This window comes from Camelus bactrianus, chromosome 5 (genome assembly GCF_048773025.1).
Source record: "Camelus bactrianus isolate YW-2024 breed Bactrian camel chromosome 5, ASM4877302v1, whole genome shotgun sequence".
Taxonomy (NCBI): domain Eukaryota; kingdom Metazoa; phylum Chordata; class Mammalia; order Artiodactyla; family Camelidae; genus Camelus; species Camelus bactrianus.
The window spans coordinates 96,911,523-96,925,184 of NC_133543.1; the positions used below are offsets into that span (position 1 = coordinate 96,911,523).

Consider the following 13,662-nt stretch of genomic DNA (forward strand, 5'->3'; position numbering starts at 1 on the left):
GAAATCCACCTCTTCTATCCACTGAGTCTAATTCTGCCCCTAGATTAAAGTTATTAAAAGAAATCAAACTAATTCCTGAAGCATACAAAAGCCCTTCAAATACATGACAACTCTCAATCCACCACTTTATGTTTATATGGTACTAATTTTACAAAGTTGTCTTCCTATACATTCTTTCATTTATGCTTCACAAAAATGAGTATTATCATTTTGCAAATAAGATTAGGGATTAGGTTGCTATCATGACTAGAGTTCAATGATTTGCCCAACCTCACAAAACTATCAGGAGATAACAGAACTTTTTATCAAGGTCTTCCAAATCTAAGGATAAGCTACACCTTAAACTGATCAATGGCTAGGATTTGTAACAATCCTTTATTCTCAAAATACTGCTTGGAATATGTTTTGTCTTAAGATACTCAACTTCAGCTATGCACCCTAAACTTAGTGGTGCACCCTATGTACTACAAGCACTAAGCTAAGTCTCCTCACATATTCTCTCATTCCTTAAATAGTGATTACGCCCATTTTACAATGAAAAGGTTGCCACCTTTCCTACAGTCACCAGCTGATAAAATGGCAGAACTAGGATTTAAATCTAGCACTTTGAGCTCTATATTAAGAGCTCCACCCCACAAAAGTCCAGTACTTGAAACCTAGAGATTCCTCTAAGACCCCTCATTTTGCCTCTACATTCTTAAATAACATTACCAAGTACTGATACAGTGCAGCACTGCTTCTTATAAACTCTTTCCTGAAGTGACACATTTAACCATGCCTACTAAAATTCAACCTGCCTTGTGTGACTTCAGGAAGCCTTCCTAGACTGAGCTCACTCAACCTACTCAATCCTCTGCATCCTGTTCTTACAACTAATTTCTGGAATCACATGGCCTGGGTTTGACTCTTGGCTCTATCACTTAGTTCTGTGACCTTGGACCAGTAACCTGACCTCACTGACCCTGAGTTTCCTTATCTGTATGATGGGGATAAGAGCACCTGCCACACAGGGCCCATGGGGAGTAAATGAGATGATCCATGGCAACTATTCACAGGTCATCAGGCACTTTGCAAGCACTGTAAATATCTGCCACAATTTTGTTTCAAAATGTTTTTCACTTATTTGTAAAGAAGCAAATACATGGTGAATGGTACGACGTGAACCCCGGCGTTCACGCAGTGTTCATGCCTAAAGATGAATCAATACCAGTAAAGAATGATCAAATAAAACTTCATCTCCTCTGAGGTCTTAACATCCTTAATGACCCAAATATGTTGTGAAAGTAAAACACAAAGAATTGACATGGGTAAAGCAAGTGGCACAGTAAAGAAAACAAAACCTCAAAGTTGCACATACCCTCATCTTTAAATCCTGTCACTTAGGAGGCATGTTACTCAGGCAAGTTATTTCACCTCCTCGGAATAAATGGCCTTTGTAACTATCATCAAACACAGATTTTTTTGAAAATCAAACGTGACTGCATAGGTAAAACACCTGGCACTTTTTAGATGCTAGAAAAAATGCCGGTTCCTTTCTCTTATTTCAACAACTTAGGCTATAATTAGAGCTTAGAACTAGGGTGGCGGCAATGAAAATGGAAAAGTGTTAATCAGCGACCACAGAACACACTCAGATTTTGTGAAAATGAGAAAAATAACTAAAGTGAGTTTTAAACTACCAAGTCAGTTTGTGACCATGTGCACAAGGAGTTTAACAGCATATATGGACTGGTTTCACTGTGGCACAGGGGTAGCAGCAAAACTCTTGGTGCTTCCTGTTTGAGAGCAACCTCACAACCAAGGAATCCATGCCAATCAGCCTCTGGTAGGGCTGGGTTTTCTTGTAAAGATCACATTAACAGACTGTATGAAAAGAAAGCTGATTTCTGAGAAGAGCTGAGGATGCAACACTCAAGAATAAAGTTTTCTCACCTGTCCCTGGACCCTCCTAGAAATAAAAGTTGAAAGACATGAGCTCTTCAAATGAGGTAGACTTGAAGGGGAGGAGTGATTCCCATGGAATGTGCTGCAAACTCAACCTGCTCATGGCTGTGGGGTCACACAGCGACTACAAGGTGACACACAAGCACACAAACACAATGCACACAAGCTTTTACTTCACTTAAAAGGAGACCGAGGGAGAGGTATAAAGAGCAGAGATAACTCCAGTTGTCAAGAAAACCTTGTCAGGACCAACAGACAAATAGCTGTCCCTTTTTACCCAGCCTTATATTTCTTTTGACTTCAAGATATCAATCTTAACTTTCATCCAGTACCTGCAGCTTCAAAATCAAAAGATTTTATACAGATGTACTAGATATTTAAAATACTAAACAGAACAAAGTCTACAATCTAAGAGTAAAAGATGTTACCTTCACAACAACCCTATCATACAGATTAAGTGTAAAATTTTATACTAATGTCTACTAGTATTCTTGTCAAAGTTTAGCTAACGTTGAATCAACTAAAAGTAGTTTATAGATTGTAGGGTTAAACTAAACAGAGCTAACAGCTCTGATTCATCATTAGGTTAGGCTGCTTTAGTATTAGCTAAACGTTGACAAGAATACTAGTAGACACTATACAAAATCTTCTAATAACCAAAAAAAGTTCTAACCCTATCAAAACACAGGTCTGAAATTTTCTATGAAGACTTAAAAGAAGAAAAGATGGTCAGAAACAAGATTCCTGGTTAAATATTAGAAAAATTAAATGTTTTAAAAATCACAGATAAGTGCTGTATTATTTTATTTGTGGTTTTTAGATTTCTCAAAATAGAAAACACACACGTCAGCATTACAGCAATCATGTAATTAAAGAGGGTCACTGCTGCTTCTAATCAGTTCCAACGAAATGAACATGTGACTTCCTGAAGAAGTTTTTTTTTGGAAAAAAGAGGAAGAGAAGTGCATCAAAGATGGCTGTCTATTTTGTTTCTTTGCTTGGGTGTTTTATTCTCAAACATTAGTTCTTTCTACCCCACTACAAGCTTCAAGAGGCAATATTCTTTCCCATTTACCTGGGACCCAGAGCCCAGTGCTCTGGAACATAAGAGGTATTCATCTTTAGGCTAAGCTCCTTTATGGCCATAAAATATTACATGTGAATAAAATTTAATTTACACTAGGGCAGATTTATTCTAATAACTTTACTCAGTGCTTCCATACATCAAGACTGTATAATATCAAAAAAGAATATTTGATCTCCAATTGTGGTCATGACCAACTCTTGACTAGAATCATTTTGTACCTGGTTATAGAACTTGCTGCCCCCACTCTGACATTAGGAACTAAGTAACAAATGCCGCAGAGATAAAGAAAGATACAGAAACTAAATCATGACGATTTAACAAGAAGGTGGGAGCATTCCTTATCTGTCTCCATGAAATTAAATGTGGTATATCAATTATTATATTCTGCTATGTACAGAGAGAAGTATAGTAATAAATTCAAAACTGCCACACACTGAAAAAAATAAAAACCTGACTACCCTGAAACCAGATCCCTTTGACAAGAGAAATATCATTTAAAAAAAAAAAAAAAAAAAAAAAGACCTTTCCAGTAAACTTACTTGCTAATTTGGCCTGTAATCCAGAAGGTCCAGGTTTTGATGTCTCTGACTTAGAAGACCCTGGAAGAGACAGTTTGGTTTTAGGAAGGCTAACTTTAGGGCTGAAACGAGCAGCCCAATCAAATTTTGAAGAGCCACCAGTTTTACTCTGTTCCTTTTCCCTGCTGCTTCTTCTGGGACTGGGACTGGACGCTGAACGGGAACGCCTGGCCTTGTTCTGGTCTTTTCCTTGTTTCACCCTGGCACCTGGTGGAACCGTGGAGGAGGCCGAGGCTACAGCAGAAGATGAGGAGGAAGTAGAGGCAGCAGAAGAAGAATCAGTGATGGTGCTACACCCAGCTTTGGCCGAGGCGGCTGATTTTGAAGCCAGCTTGGTAGGTTTTGCAGATCTCTCTTCGGCACCAGTTGATTCAGACACAGAACCACTCTTTATACAAGAACTCTCTGTCCTCTTTCTTTTCTGACTCCGTGAACCAGCACTGGCCCCACTCTTTCTGGTATGAGCCTTGCTTGTTGATGGCGATTGTGCAGATTTCAGTTGTTGCTCCTGGTCTAAATGTCTCTTCTTTGACTTACTATGTGGCTTATTCGTTTCTGAGGGAGATTCAGTATGCTGAAGTGCTTTTGGTTTTTTTGCAGAGCTAGGAGAATTGGTCCTGTTGTAGTCTGGACTAGCACTGCGTTTCACTCCTCGAGAACTGTCTTTCTTAGGCACCTGCCCCGTTTTCTGCCTTTCTGAAGTGTTGGCTCTGTCTGGATCCTCTGGTTGTGGGACTATGACAGCAGATGATGAACTGCAGCTTCTAAGAGGTCAGATAAGAAGAGAGTTAGTATCAGCCTGCCATCATTAAATCTGTCATATAATACTTATTTATAACTTCTCAAATCTGTGGAAATAAGGTTTTTGGGTTTTTTTAAGTGCAAAAGTTTTCCTGGTAAGTCCAGCACTAAATAAACATAGGCTTTCAAATGGTTCAAAATTGCCAGCGGGGGAAGCAGGTGTGACACTCTGGATAGTAAAACAGTGGAAGATCAGGTTAATTCTTTTGCCTAAAGATTAATGACATTAACATGCCTAATCACAAAACAAGAATTAGGATTACAAGAAAAAGAATGCTTACTTAGCAGTTCAGAACCAGTTGAAACTAGAATATCGAGGGGCTATTCACAAACACTTTGTCAAAGCTTGAAATAAATATTAACATATACACTTTCAAAATGAAGGTTAGAAAGTTTTATACTGTAGTATCAAGTATCTATAGTTACAGTCCTCTCCAAAGATTCCCACCAATTAGATCTTAAGAGAACACTGATCTGTGGCTCTGACAACAATAAACTAAGAAAAATGAATTTAAAATGGCATTTCAGATGCCTATAATGGTTTGTTAGGCAAAAGGAGAAACAGCTCTCTAAGCAAGAACGGCTGCACTGTCTAGGGTATGCTGCATGGACGTCACTATGAAGACTATGCAATTGTTAATCCTGAAATTCTACACCCAGAGAATAATGAAAATAGGTATCATAACATTTTGGGATAACCTGGTAAGTTTCAAAATTATGCAATAATTCAAATGCAAGTAATTCTGCCTTGAAAAATGTATAAGCAACATGAAGATTTACCTTTTAGAAAGGTGTCCCCTTGACAGTTCAGAAGTAGTATTAGACTGCACTTTGGGTGCCTTAGAATTAGATTTTCTACTCTCAGGAGGGCTATATCCCTTATGTTTTGCCTGCCCTAAATGTGACCTGTCAGCAGAAAATCAAAACAGAAATCTATCAGGAAAACGAGATGCAAATACAACACTGAAAGTGAAATTCTTTTTCATTAAAAAAAAAAAAAAAGCCTCCCACTCCTTCATTATTGACCCTACCCTTTCCCCAAATATTTCTATAATTAAATTATTATTCTATCAAATAATCTGGCCAAGGAAATTACCTCTTAGAACCAGCCCCCTCAATACCCAGGAGCTGAGCTGTTTATAACCAGTTGCTGTAACTGTAAAGCAATGTTACAGTTGCTTAAGCAATAATAAATTTTTCAGCAATTTTACTGTAGACATTTCAAACACGCTGCATTTTTGCAAAAAGCAAATCCAGACTTTAAATATAAACACTATTCTTATTAGACAATGTAACTCTAAAGACTTAAAAGGCTTACAGAAAAGACAATCTGTGGTCCCTACAATGATACTGATTCCCAATTTACACATTATAATTCAAGTTAGCACAGGAAATACAGAAGCAGATAAAATCAATTCTCAAACTGATTTTACAGAGTAAATCATTAAAAGCACTAAACAGTAAATGAACTTATATGAAATCTATTAATAGGGTGATATTTGCTAAGAATTTAAAGCACTGATCAATAGAAAGTACACCAAAAGCCAAGTCCTAAAGAGAGATAAGAATTTACCACATAATATTCCAAACATATTAAAAAAAATGCACCACTGATACATGGTTGGGTTATATTTATAAAATCAAATCGTTTTGCCAGCACTGTTTTAAAAGCAAGTTTGAGGGACATGTAGAAACAGGTTTCAGTTGTTAGATTTTTAACCTCTGGCAAAGGTTACATGAGATTTACAGGAGCAAAGAAAGCATGCAAGAATATATACCCGGAAAGCTGGTGTTATAGAGGTGAGATATTAATGTAACAGATGCAAAGTATGTAATTCAGGACCAACATCCATTCTTCACGTAAGTAACATAAAAGAGCATATTCTAATGAAAATAACAAAGTTTCATTACTACCAAAGCTGTTTACTTGGTTAAATTTTTTTAAGGCTTTCATTCTGAAAACATCTCAAAGGAATTTAGAAATAAGTCACTGAAAACTTCATATAACTCTAACTGAATCCGTAAGGATGCCATTCAGTTATTATCATATATTTCCACCATCTCTCCAAAAAGATGATCTAAGGTTTCTAGTCGCAATATCTTTATTGTTTTCTCCGATTTTTGCAGAAGAATTCAATACTGCGTTCTTGAAAGAAGATATGAAATTAGCTTTGCAATGAAAGTAAATAGTTCCTGGGTCCACAATTTCATTTTCATTTTTAAGCGTCTAATCCATAACAGAACAGAATTTTCTAAAGACTTAACTAAAACAGATCTACTGAAAAAACTATAGCTTAGTTTTTCATGTGTCTTAGTCTTCACTTCAGTAATTTTTTTTCAGAGTATACATTTTCTGTGGGTATAACCAAGCTGAGCTTTGTTAAGATTTTTATATACTATGATTTAGTTTTTATTTTTCCTAGATATTCTTACACTGCAGACTGAAATTTTGTTTTATCCCATGAGTTTTTATTCAAGAGATTTAATTTCTAGGAGTTGCTTTTGTTTTTGTTATATGTCTAGTAACAGAGTTCTACTTTTTTATTTTAATAGAAATGAGATGAATAAATATTCAAGTCAATTCATAGTTGGTTTTTAAAAAGGAAGGTATCATGTTCTGTGCGTAGGTTCACAATTTACTATCCATGCAACAATACTTACATACTATGTCGTTTAAGTTCTCTACATTCTTATTTTTGTAAAGTTTGCTATAAATTAATTTTTAACTGAATCACAATTTCTAATTCATTTCACTATAAAATTTAAAATATTCCTTGCTGTATTCCTTGAAAATTTAAAATCATATTAAAAGAAAACCTTATCCATTCAAAGATAGACAACTTTGTGATAACGTTCAAGCAGGTTAAGTATTCAAATGTCAATCCTCTTAAAAAAAAAAAAAAAAGCCACAATATAGTTCTAAGTAAGTCTCTTTAGCAACAGAAATTGACCAACATTTAACCTAACGTCGAGCCTGCTGTGGAGGCAGAAGTCCTGATCTTCACCCAAACAGTCTGTTCTCTGGTCCTAAAATGTATCTAATCTTGTATCTACCCACATCCACTCTTATGTCTTTCATGTCCTTACTAACACCTTCAAGGAACTAAAGAATTTAGCAGGTAAACTCTCAATATCAAATTACAAATAAAAAAAGGAAAGAAGGAGAAAGAAAGGGAGGGAGGAAACAATATTAATTATCTTAGAAAGTGAGGCTCACAAAACTGGCTTAAATCCAACAATGTTCATACTGATCTGATTTGCCCTTTCCTAAAACTGTTAAGTGTGGTATTCTCACTGAGGCCTGGTTAAAATACAGTTTTGAACATTATAAAGTACTGATCATTACTGTCCTTCTGCCTATTGTTTGGCACAATCTTAATACATTTTCTGTAAAGGACAGTAAATATTTCTAGCTGTATGGGTGGTACTGTGTGTCACAAAAGCAGGTATAAATAGCACATAAACAAACGGGCACTGCTAGTTTCCAACCAAATTTTTATTTACAAAAGCAGGCAGCAGGCTGGATTTGGCCCATAGGTCGTAGTTTTCCAACCTCTGGCTTACAAGAGGAGTAGGGAACCAGATGGTTATCGTAAGTAACAAAATGGAACCTCCCAAGGTGGGACTTTATTTTATTATGACCATTTATAAAGTATTAATGCTCAGAATACTGTAAAGTAAATAGCCATAAAATAATAATGCCCGATTAAAAGAGCCAATGAGAACGTAACAGCATTCAGCACTAAACGAGTCTTGATGCCTCTTCTTCATTCATTTTACCAACTCCCTCATTTATCAAACCTTATTGCTCAATATTAATTTTTTATTAAAAAGCATAATCTCTTTAAGATCCATAAAATTTATACCCCCTACAATTAAATCTGCACGAATAACACAGTAAAGTAACACCAGAATGAGCCCATTTAGTGAATTATAGCTCAAGGAGAGTTGGGTGGGTGAGTAGAAGGGTGTGGATGGGGGGAAACACATGTTCAGGAGCTTCTATATCACCCTATGGGTGTTCCTAAAAAACAACAACAACAACAACAACAACAACAACAACAACAAACAAACTCATGCTCTGTAAAATCACCCACTAAAAATAACTGGATTAATGATGAAAATACAAATGGACACAGAGATCTATGTTACTTTGTAATGAAAGTCCTAACAAAAACATCAATTAAAATAAAAGATTAAACCTCCACTAGCATCTATACCAATAATCACGGTCCACTCATTTGAGTCTTATGTTTGTACTTTCTCCTTTAAGTATAAATTTTAAAAAACATTTTCTTTTAGGACCAGCTTCAACAAAAAAATACAATTTTGTCATTTTCTTTCTTTATAAAAACAGAATTAAATGGTTTCGAGCTTCCTGAGAGTGTTCAACAGTGCAAAGTGTGGTGGTTCTGGGAGCCAATGCACTAGCTATTTTTTGCACTAAATGATTTCTTTAAATCATTTCTGCAAAATTTCCAAATTTTTCATAAGATCTTCATAGATTACCAAACCTTTCTCTTTAATTGAAGTGTCTGTCCCAAATTCAGTTCATATATTAACACTATGAGGAAAACTGCCCATGAACTGACACTACTCCCACATCACACTGACATCATTTCCCTGCTTACCAAGCTTATGTGGGCCAACTCATGTTAAAGAAACCCACGATGCCAACAGAACCAACCATAATCAGCTATGAGTCAGGTGCTTTCAAGACTGACTTGAAAGCAAGTCTCAAATGGTTCTTGCTGACTTTTAGGCAAATTGTAGTGCGTGTCCCTTCTTGATACTTTACTTTTACTGCTCTTTAGTAAAATCCTTGGTATTCCAAAGGATTAGAAATCATCTTTAGTCCAGAGGATATCAAACCTTGTATCAAAGAGCACATTCTTATCCTAGTCTTAAGCAAAATGAGGAAAGTGGCTAGTTACAAGCAGCTAATAGTTAACTCCTTGTATTAATGATCTTGAATTTTGTCTGAAATTAGTATCTATGCCAGACATACTTACAACTTAAATACATGAACATATTACCAAATATAAACGATCTGGTACTTATTTATATCTCCATATTTATTTGTGCAGGTATATACAGACATACACTTTTATTTTTTTAAATTTTATATACACAAAAACATTAGGTTTGTCTTCCAAAAAATTAAATGCTTTGTTTATAATGCTATAAAATGCATGTTGTAAATAAGACCCTGATTTTCAATAATTAAGGTGAAAAGTTCATTTAAACCACTTTAAACAAAAAATGCACTAATGTTCTCTATAAAATGTACCTGTTTCTATTTTCAGTCACAAAAGAGAAGCTGATTAGTTTGACTAATGTTACTATGTTCAGTTATAGTGAAATGCTAGCCCAAATAAATATGTAATTTAAACCTCCTTATTTATCTTATAAAGCAGTATTTTACTGTTTTTTAAATAGTGGTTCCTCCTCCAGGGAGTATTTGGAAAACACACGTTGGGGAATAGTGGTGCTATTGGCATTTAGCAGGTAAGGACTATAAGTAGAAGATGTAACATAACACAGAACCGTCAGACAGAGTGAGGACTGTCCCATGACCCACATATTTCAAATAACCTTGGTAATATCTGAAGATCTTATGAAAACATTTAAAATCTGGTAATGACATAAGGGGCAAAGAGACTTATAAATTCTCAGCTTAGATTTGTTTTGCATGATTTTTTAATATATTAAATTTTCCAGGAATGCATAGGAATCAACAAAAGATTATATTTGTTTTTTGTAGCTTTACAAAGAGTCGTGCATCATTTTGAAAAAGTTTATAATGAAAATGTTGCTTATGGGACTTAAGTCTGTTACTGCAGCTGTCACATTCAAAAACTTCAAATACAGATGCAAGCATCTGAAAACTGTGTCATCTGGTGTCAGCGTACCAAAGAATTGACCTACTGAGATAACGGTATTTTGTTATCAATTGTTTTCCTTTTACTTGTTTATTTTTACCTTTGTAAAGTGCTCATACATTATATTGATGTTTCTCAACTGTGTAGGCAGGCATTTTATACACTTAATTCAAGATACTTTAGGAGGGACATCATAATAAAGATATTTACATTATATGATACACATTGTAAAGTGAGAGTATTGGATCTACTAGAGTTCGAGAAGCACTGTACCAAGTTACTCATTTCAACATTTCTCAACTCAAGTATATGCAAGTTACCACAGGGCACATAAATACTGATGACACACTAAACTGTGTCCCTGTCCTAAAAGAGGTCAGAATTTCATAAAACAAAGTGATCTTCCAGGTGCTATGAAGTTGAACAACAAAGAGAGAAATTACTCTTAGCAGGAAAATACAGATTTATAGACCACATGGCATTTAAGCCACGCCCTGAAGAATGAAAAGCTGAGGAAAAAGAGCGTTCTGGTCAAAAGCAGCACAGACAAAGGTAGAGGCAGGAAATCAGGAAATCCACATGGTACCTGGCAAGTGACATGAATTTCCCTGAGCACAGAGATACATTAGGAAACAAGGCTGAAAAGTACAGGCCAGGGCTTAAATGCCTTTGTAGAAGGATCTAGATTCTGTTTTAGATCTATTAAAATAGCTTGCAGTAAGAGGCTGTTAGGCTTAGAAGCAGTAAGGCAAAAGCCAAAACTGTATGTTCAACAATTTGGGCACACTGAGGATGCTGAGTAAACCACAATGCTTACACAATAGTATATTGTGTAAAGAAAAAAAGGCAGAAGGATTGAATGTCATCAAAACCATAGTAAAAGATGCCCCCTCCCCCAAAAGAGAGCCTTTCAGCTCAATTTACTTTTGCCTCCTTTCACAAAGCAATTGGGGGAGGAGTATAAACAGCGAGATAATGAAAGTAAGTAAGTGATTAGTAACAGATCAGTGATGCAACACTGAGTACTTCAGGAATGACACCGACTTTCATAAAACACTTGGGTAAAAACTTACTAAGATGACAACAGAGTAAGTAATTTTAAAGGTGTGTTATGTGATAAGCATTGTATTAATTTTTTAAAAACATTATCCAGCTTAACCCTCAAAAGACACCCAAGGCAGGCATACTTCCATTTTAAAGTTGTGGAAATGAGGCTTGCCCCAAATTACACAGCCCTCAGGCAGGAAAGATGAGACTGAGTCCAGGTATCCAGCTCCCTAAATCTGAAACCCCACAGCTACACCTAGGAGCTCAAATAAAAGGCCTATATCTACAGTTATTAAATTTTTCCCACCCATGCTAGTATTTCTATCTCTTAGTATTTCTATCTCTGATTAAATACAGGTCAAAATAAACAGCTTAAGGTTTTGGACATGGTATATGAGAAAAATAGAAGAAAATCACACATTTCCTTTTAATCTAAAAAGAAACCTTCTTGTTTTATACCAACAAAACAAAACAACAAAAGGCAAAAACAACAGCCTTCCATATATGATGTTAAAATTGGCTGTTCAATTATTGAAGAAGCATCTGTATGTATTAGTCTTTTTAGTCACACTGATACTCTTCTTGGAAAGCATTCAGAGACTGAGAAAGCATTTGTAAAAAGTGGTGTGGAACATCAGACTCCCTCAATACTGAGGGACAGAAGGATTAAACCAAACCCTCAGTTAAGGATATGAAATAATCTATGGCAGCTAACACCTTATAGGTTTTCAATGTTTATTAAGTGACTTTTGAACAAAATGTCACATCTCATGACTAAAGCAAGAAATATATAATGCAGAGAAAATTACACAGTGTATAAAATATTACTTTGTTGGTCCAAGAAAGAATTTAACACAGACTACTAAGAATCCAACGTGCATGACTTCTATCTAGAAAAGAGTAGCCTCTGTTCCTCTTTAGACCAAGGCAGCCACATCACTATTTAACACAGCACTGTAAACCCTGCCTCTCAGCCCCAAGGCCTGCTGGGCCAGACCAGCCTTCCCAGCATGACCAGAGCGGCACTGCAAGTGGAAGAGTGTGTGCGCAGCGCTCTGAGCGAAAAGTCCAAGTGCGCAACTGTGCAGCAGATGTGCCGCTTACTGAAAGGAGCAAGTAACAAGTTATCTGGCAAACTCTAAATTGTTTTTAAAAGTGGTTTTAATTTAGTCATAAGAAACAATGGAGTCATTTTCACATCACTTCATGTCTCCCCTTAACATTCTCTTCCTCCCAAAGATGAGGAAGCTTGAACTTTCATCTGACTGAGCAAAGGTCAGGATAAAAAAAAGAGACATAAGGAACACTTAAAAAGGGAATACTTAAAAAAGGTACCCATACTGATTAACTGAATAGCAGAATGAAGTGAATACACAATTGCACAGCCATGCTGCACTATGTACAATTTGGGGAAATAAATGGTCTGTTGTAGATATGGGAGTAAGAATAAAAAACGACATTAAAAAAATAAAACAAGACGGTGTTCAGCAGCCTGTGATAGCTACCAGCTGCTGTTTACAAATAATCTATTTCTCTTCTTTCCAGACACGTGGTAGGATGGTACTTGTCAAACCACTTGGAAGTTACGTGCAGCCACGTAACTTGCTCTGGTCAAGGGTAAGTGAGTGGAAATGAATCACGTCTGAGAGAAGCTTTGGACATTCTCTTTCCACCACAGCAATGCTATCTGAATATGTGAATGTGCAGACATGGAGCAGAGCCTGCAGGTGACCCAGAAGGGACAAGCTTCCCAGTGTCTCAATTATTCTAATATACTAGTATTTAGGAGCTGGTCATTACTGCAGCATAATCCAGACCACCTTGTCTCGTAGCCCATTTAAACCATACCCTGTTTCAGCTCTGCCTTCACTCCAGTCAAGCACCTTTTCATGACCATTTCAGTAAAAGAAAGTCACATTTTGGTGCCTAGAAATGCCAAGGAACTAAATCTTATTATTATTACCCCACACTGGTATTTGTTGAACATCTACTCCTTATGAGCAAAGTAACAGAAAAATGAGAAACACAATACACTCTGGAAGTAACTAATGCCGCCACATGTCAAGTAGAGACAAACGTGGTTGACATATACCATCTGCTTCTTTAGCCTTCAGAGCCCACATCAACAGGGTCATTGCCAGAAATGTTCCTCATCTGACTTTAATAATCACCGACACGCCCATTTCCCCTACTGAGTTGGATGTATTTGTGACAAAGGCTATTCTACTCTCATTTTCATAACTACCAACTAGCAAAGAGCTTACTAGCATGATGTTCTACAAACGGATGGACACAATCTTATGATCTTATACTGAGTTTGTAC

General features: G+C 36.2%; 1 protein-coding gene across 17 annotated transcripts in view; it reads right to left on the reverse strand.

Annotated features, from left to right (window-relative positions):
* TRIP12 (thyroid hormone receptor interactor 12) overlaps positions 1-13,662 on the reverse strand; it is a 132,737-nt gene that overhangs the window by 75,480 nt on the left and 43,595 nt on the right. For 10 of the 17 annotated variants that reach the window (XM_045517427.2, XM_074364446.1, XM_074364448.1 and 7 more), the window contains exons 3-4: positions 5,191-5,316; positions 3,571-4,373 (exon numbers count right to left, since the gene is read on the reverse strand). In XM_045517427.2, the coding sequence (XP_045373383.1) occupies positions 3,571-4,373; positions 5,191-5,316 (929 nt within the window). The remainder of the gene's footprint in view (positions 1-3,570; positions 4,374-5,190; positions 5,317-13,662) is intronic. The other 7 variants (XM_074364456.1, XM_074364455.1, XM_074364457.1 and 4 more) reach the window with 2 other exon arrangements.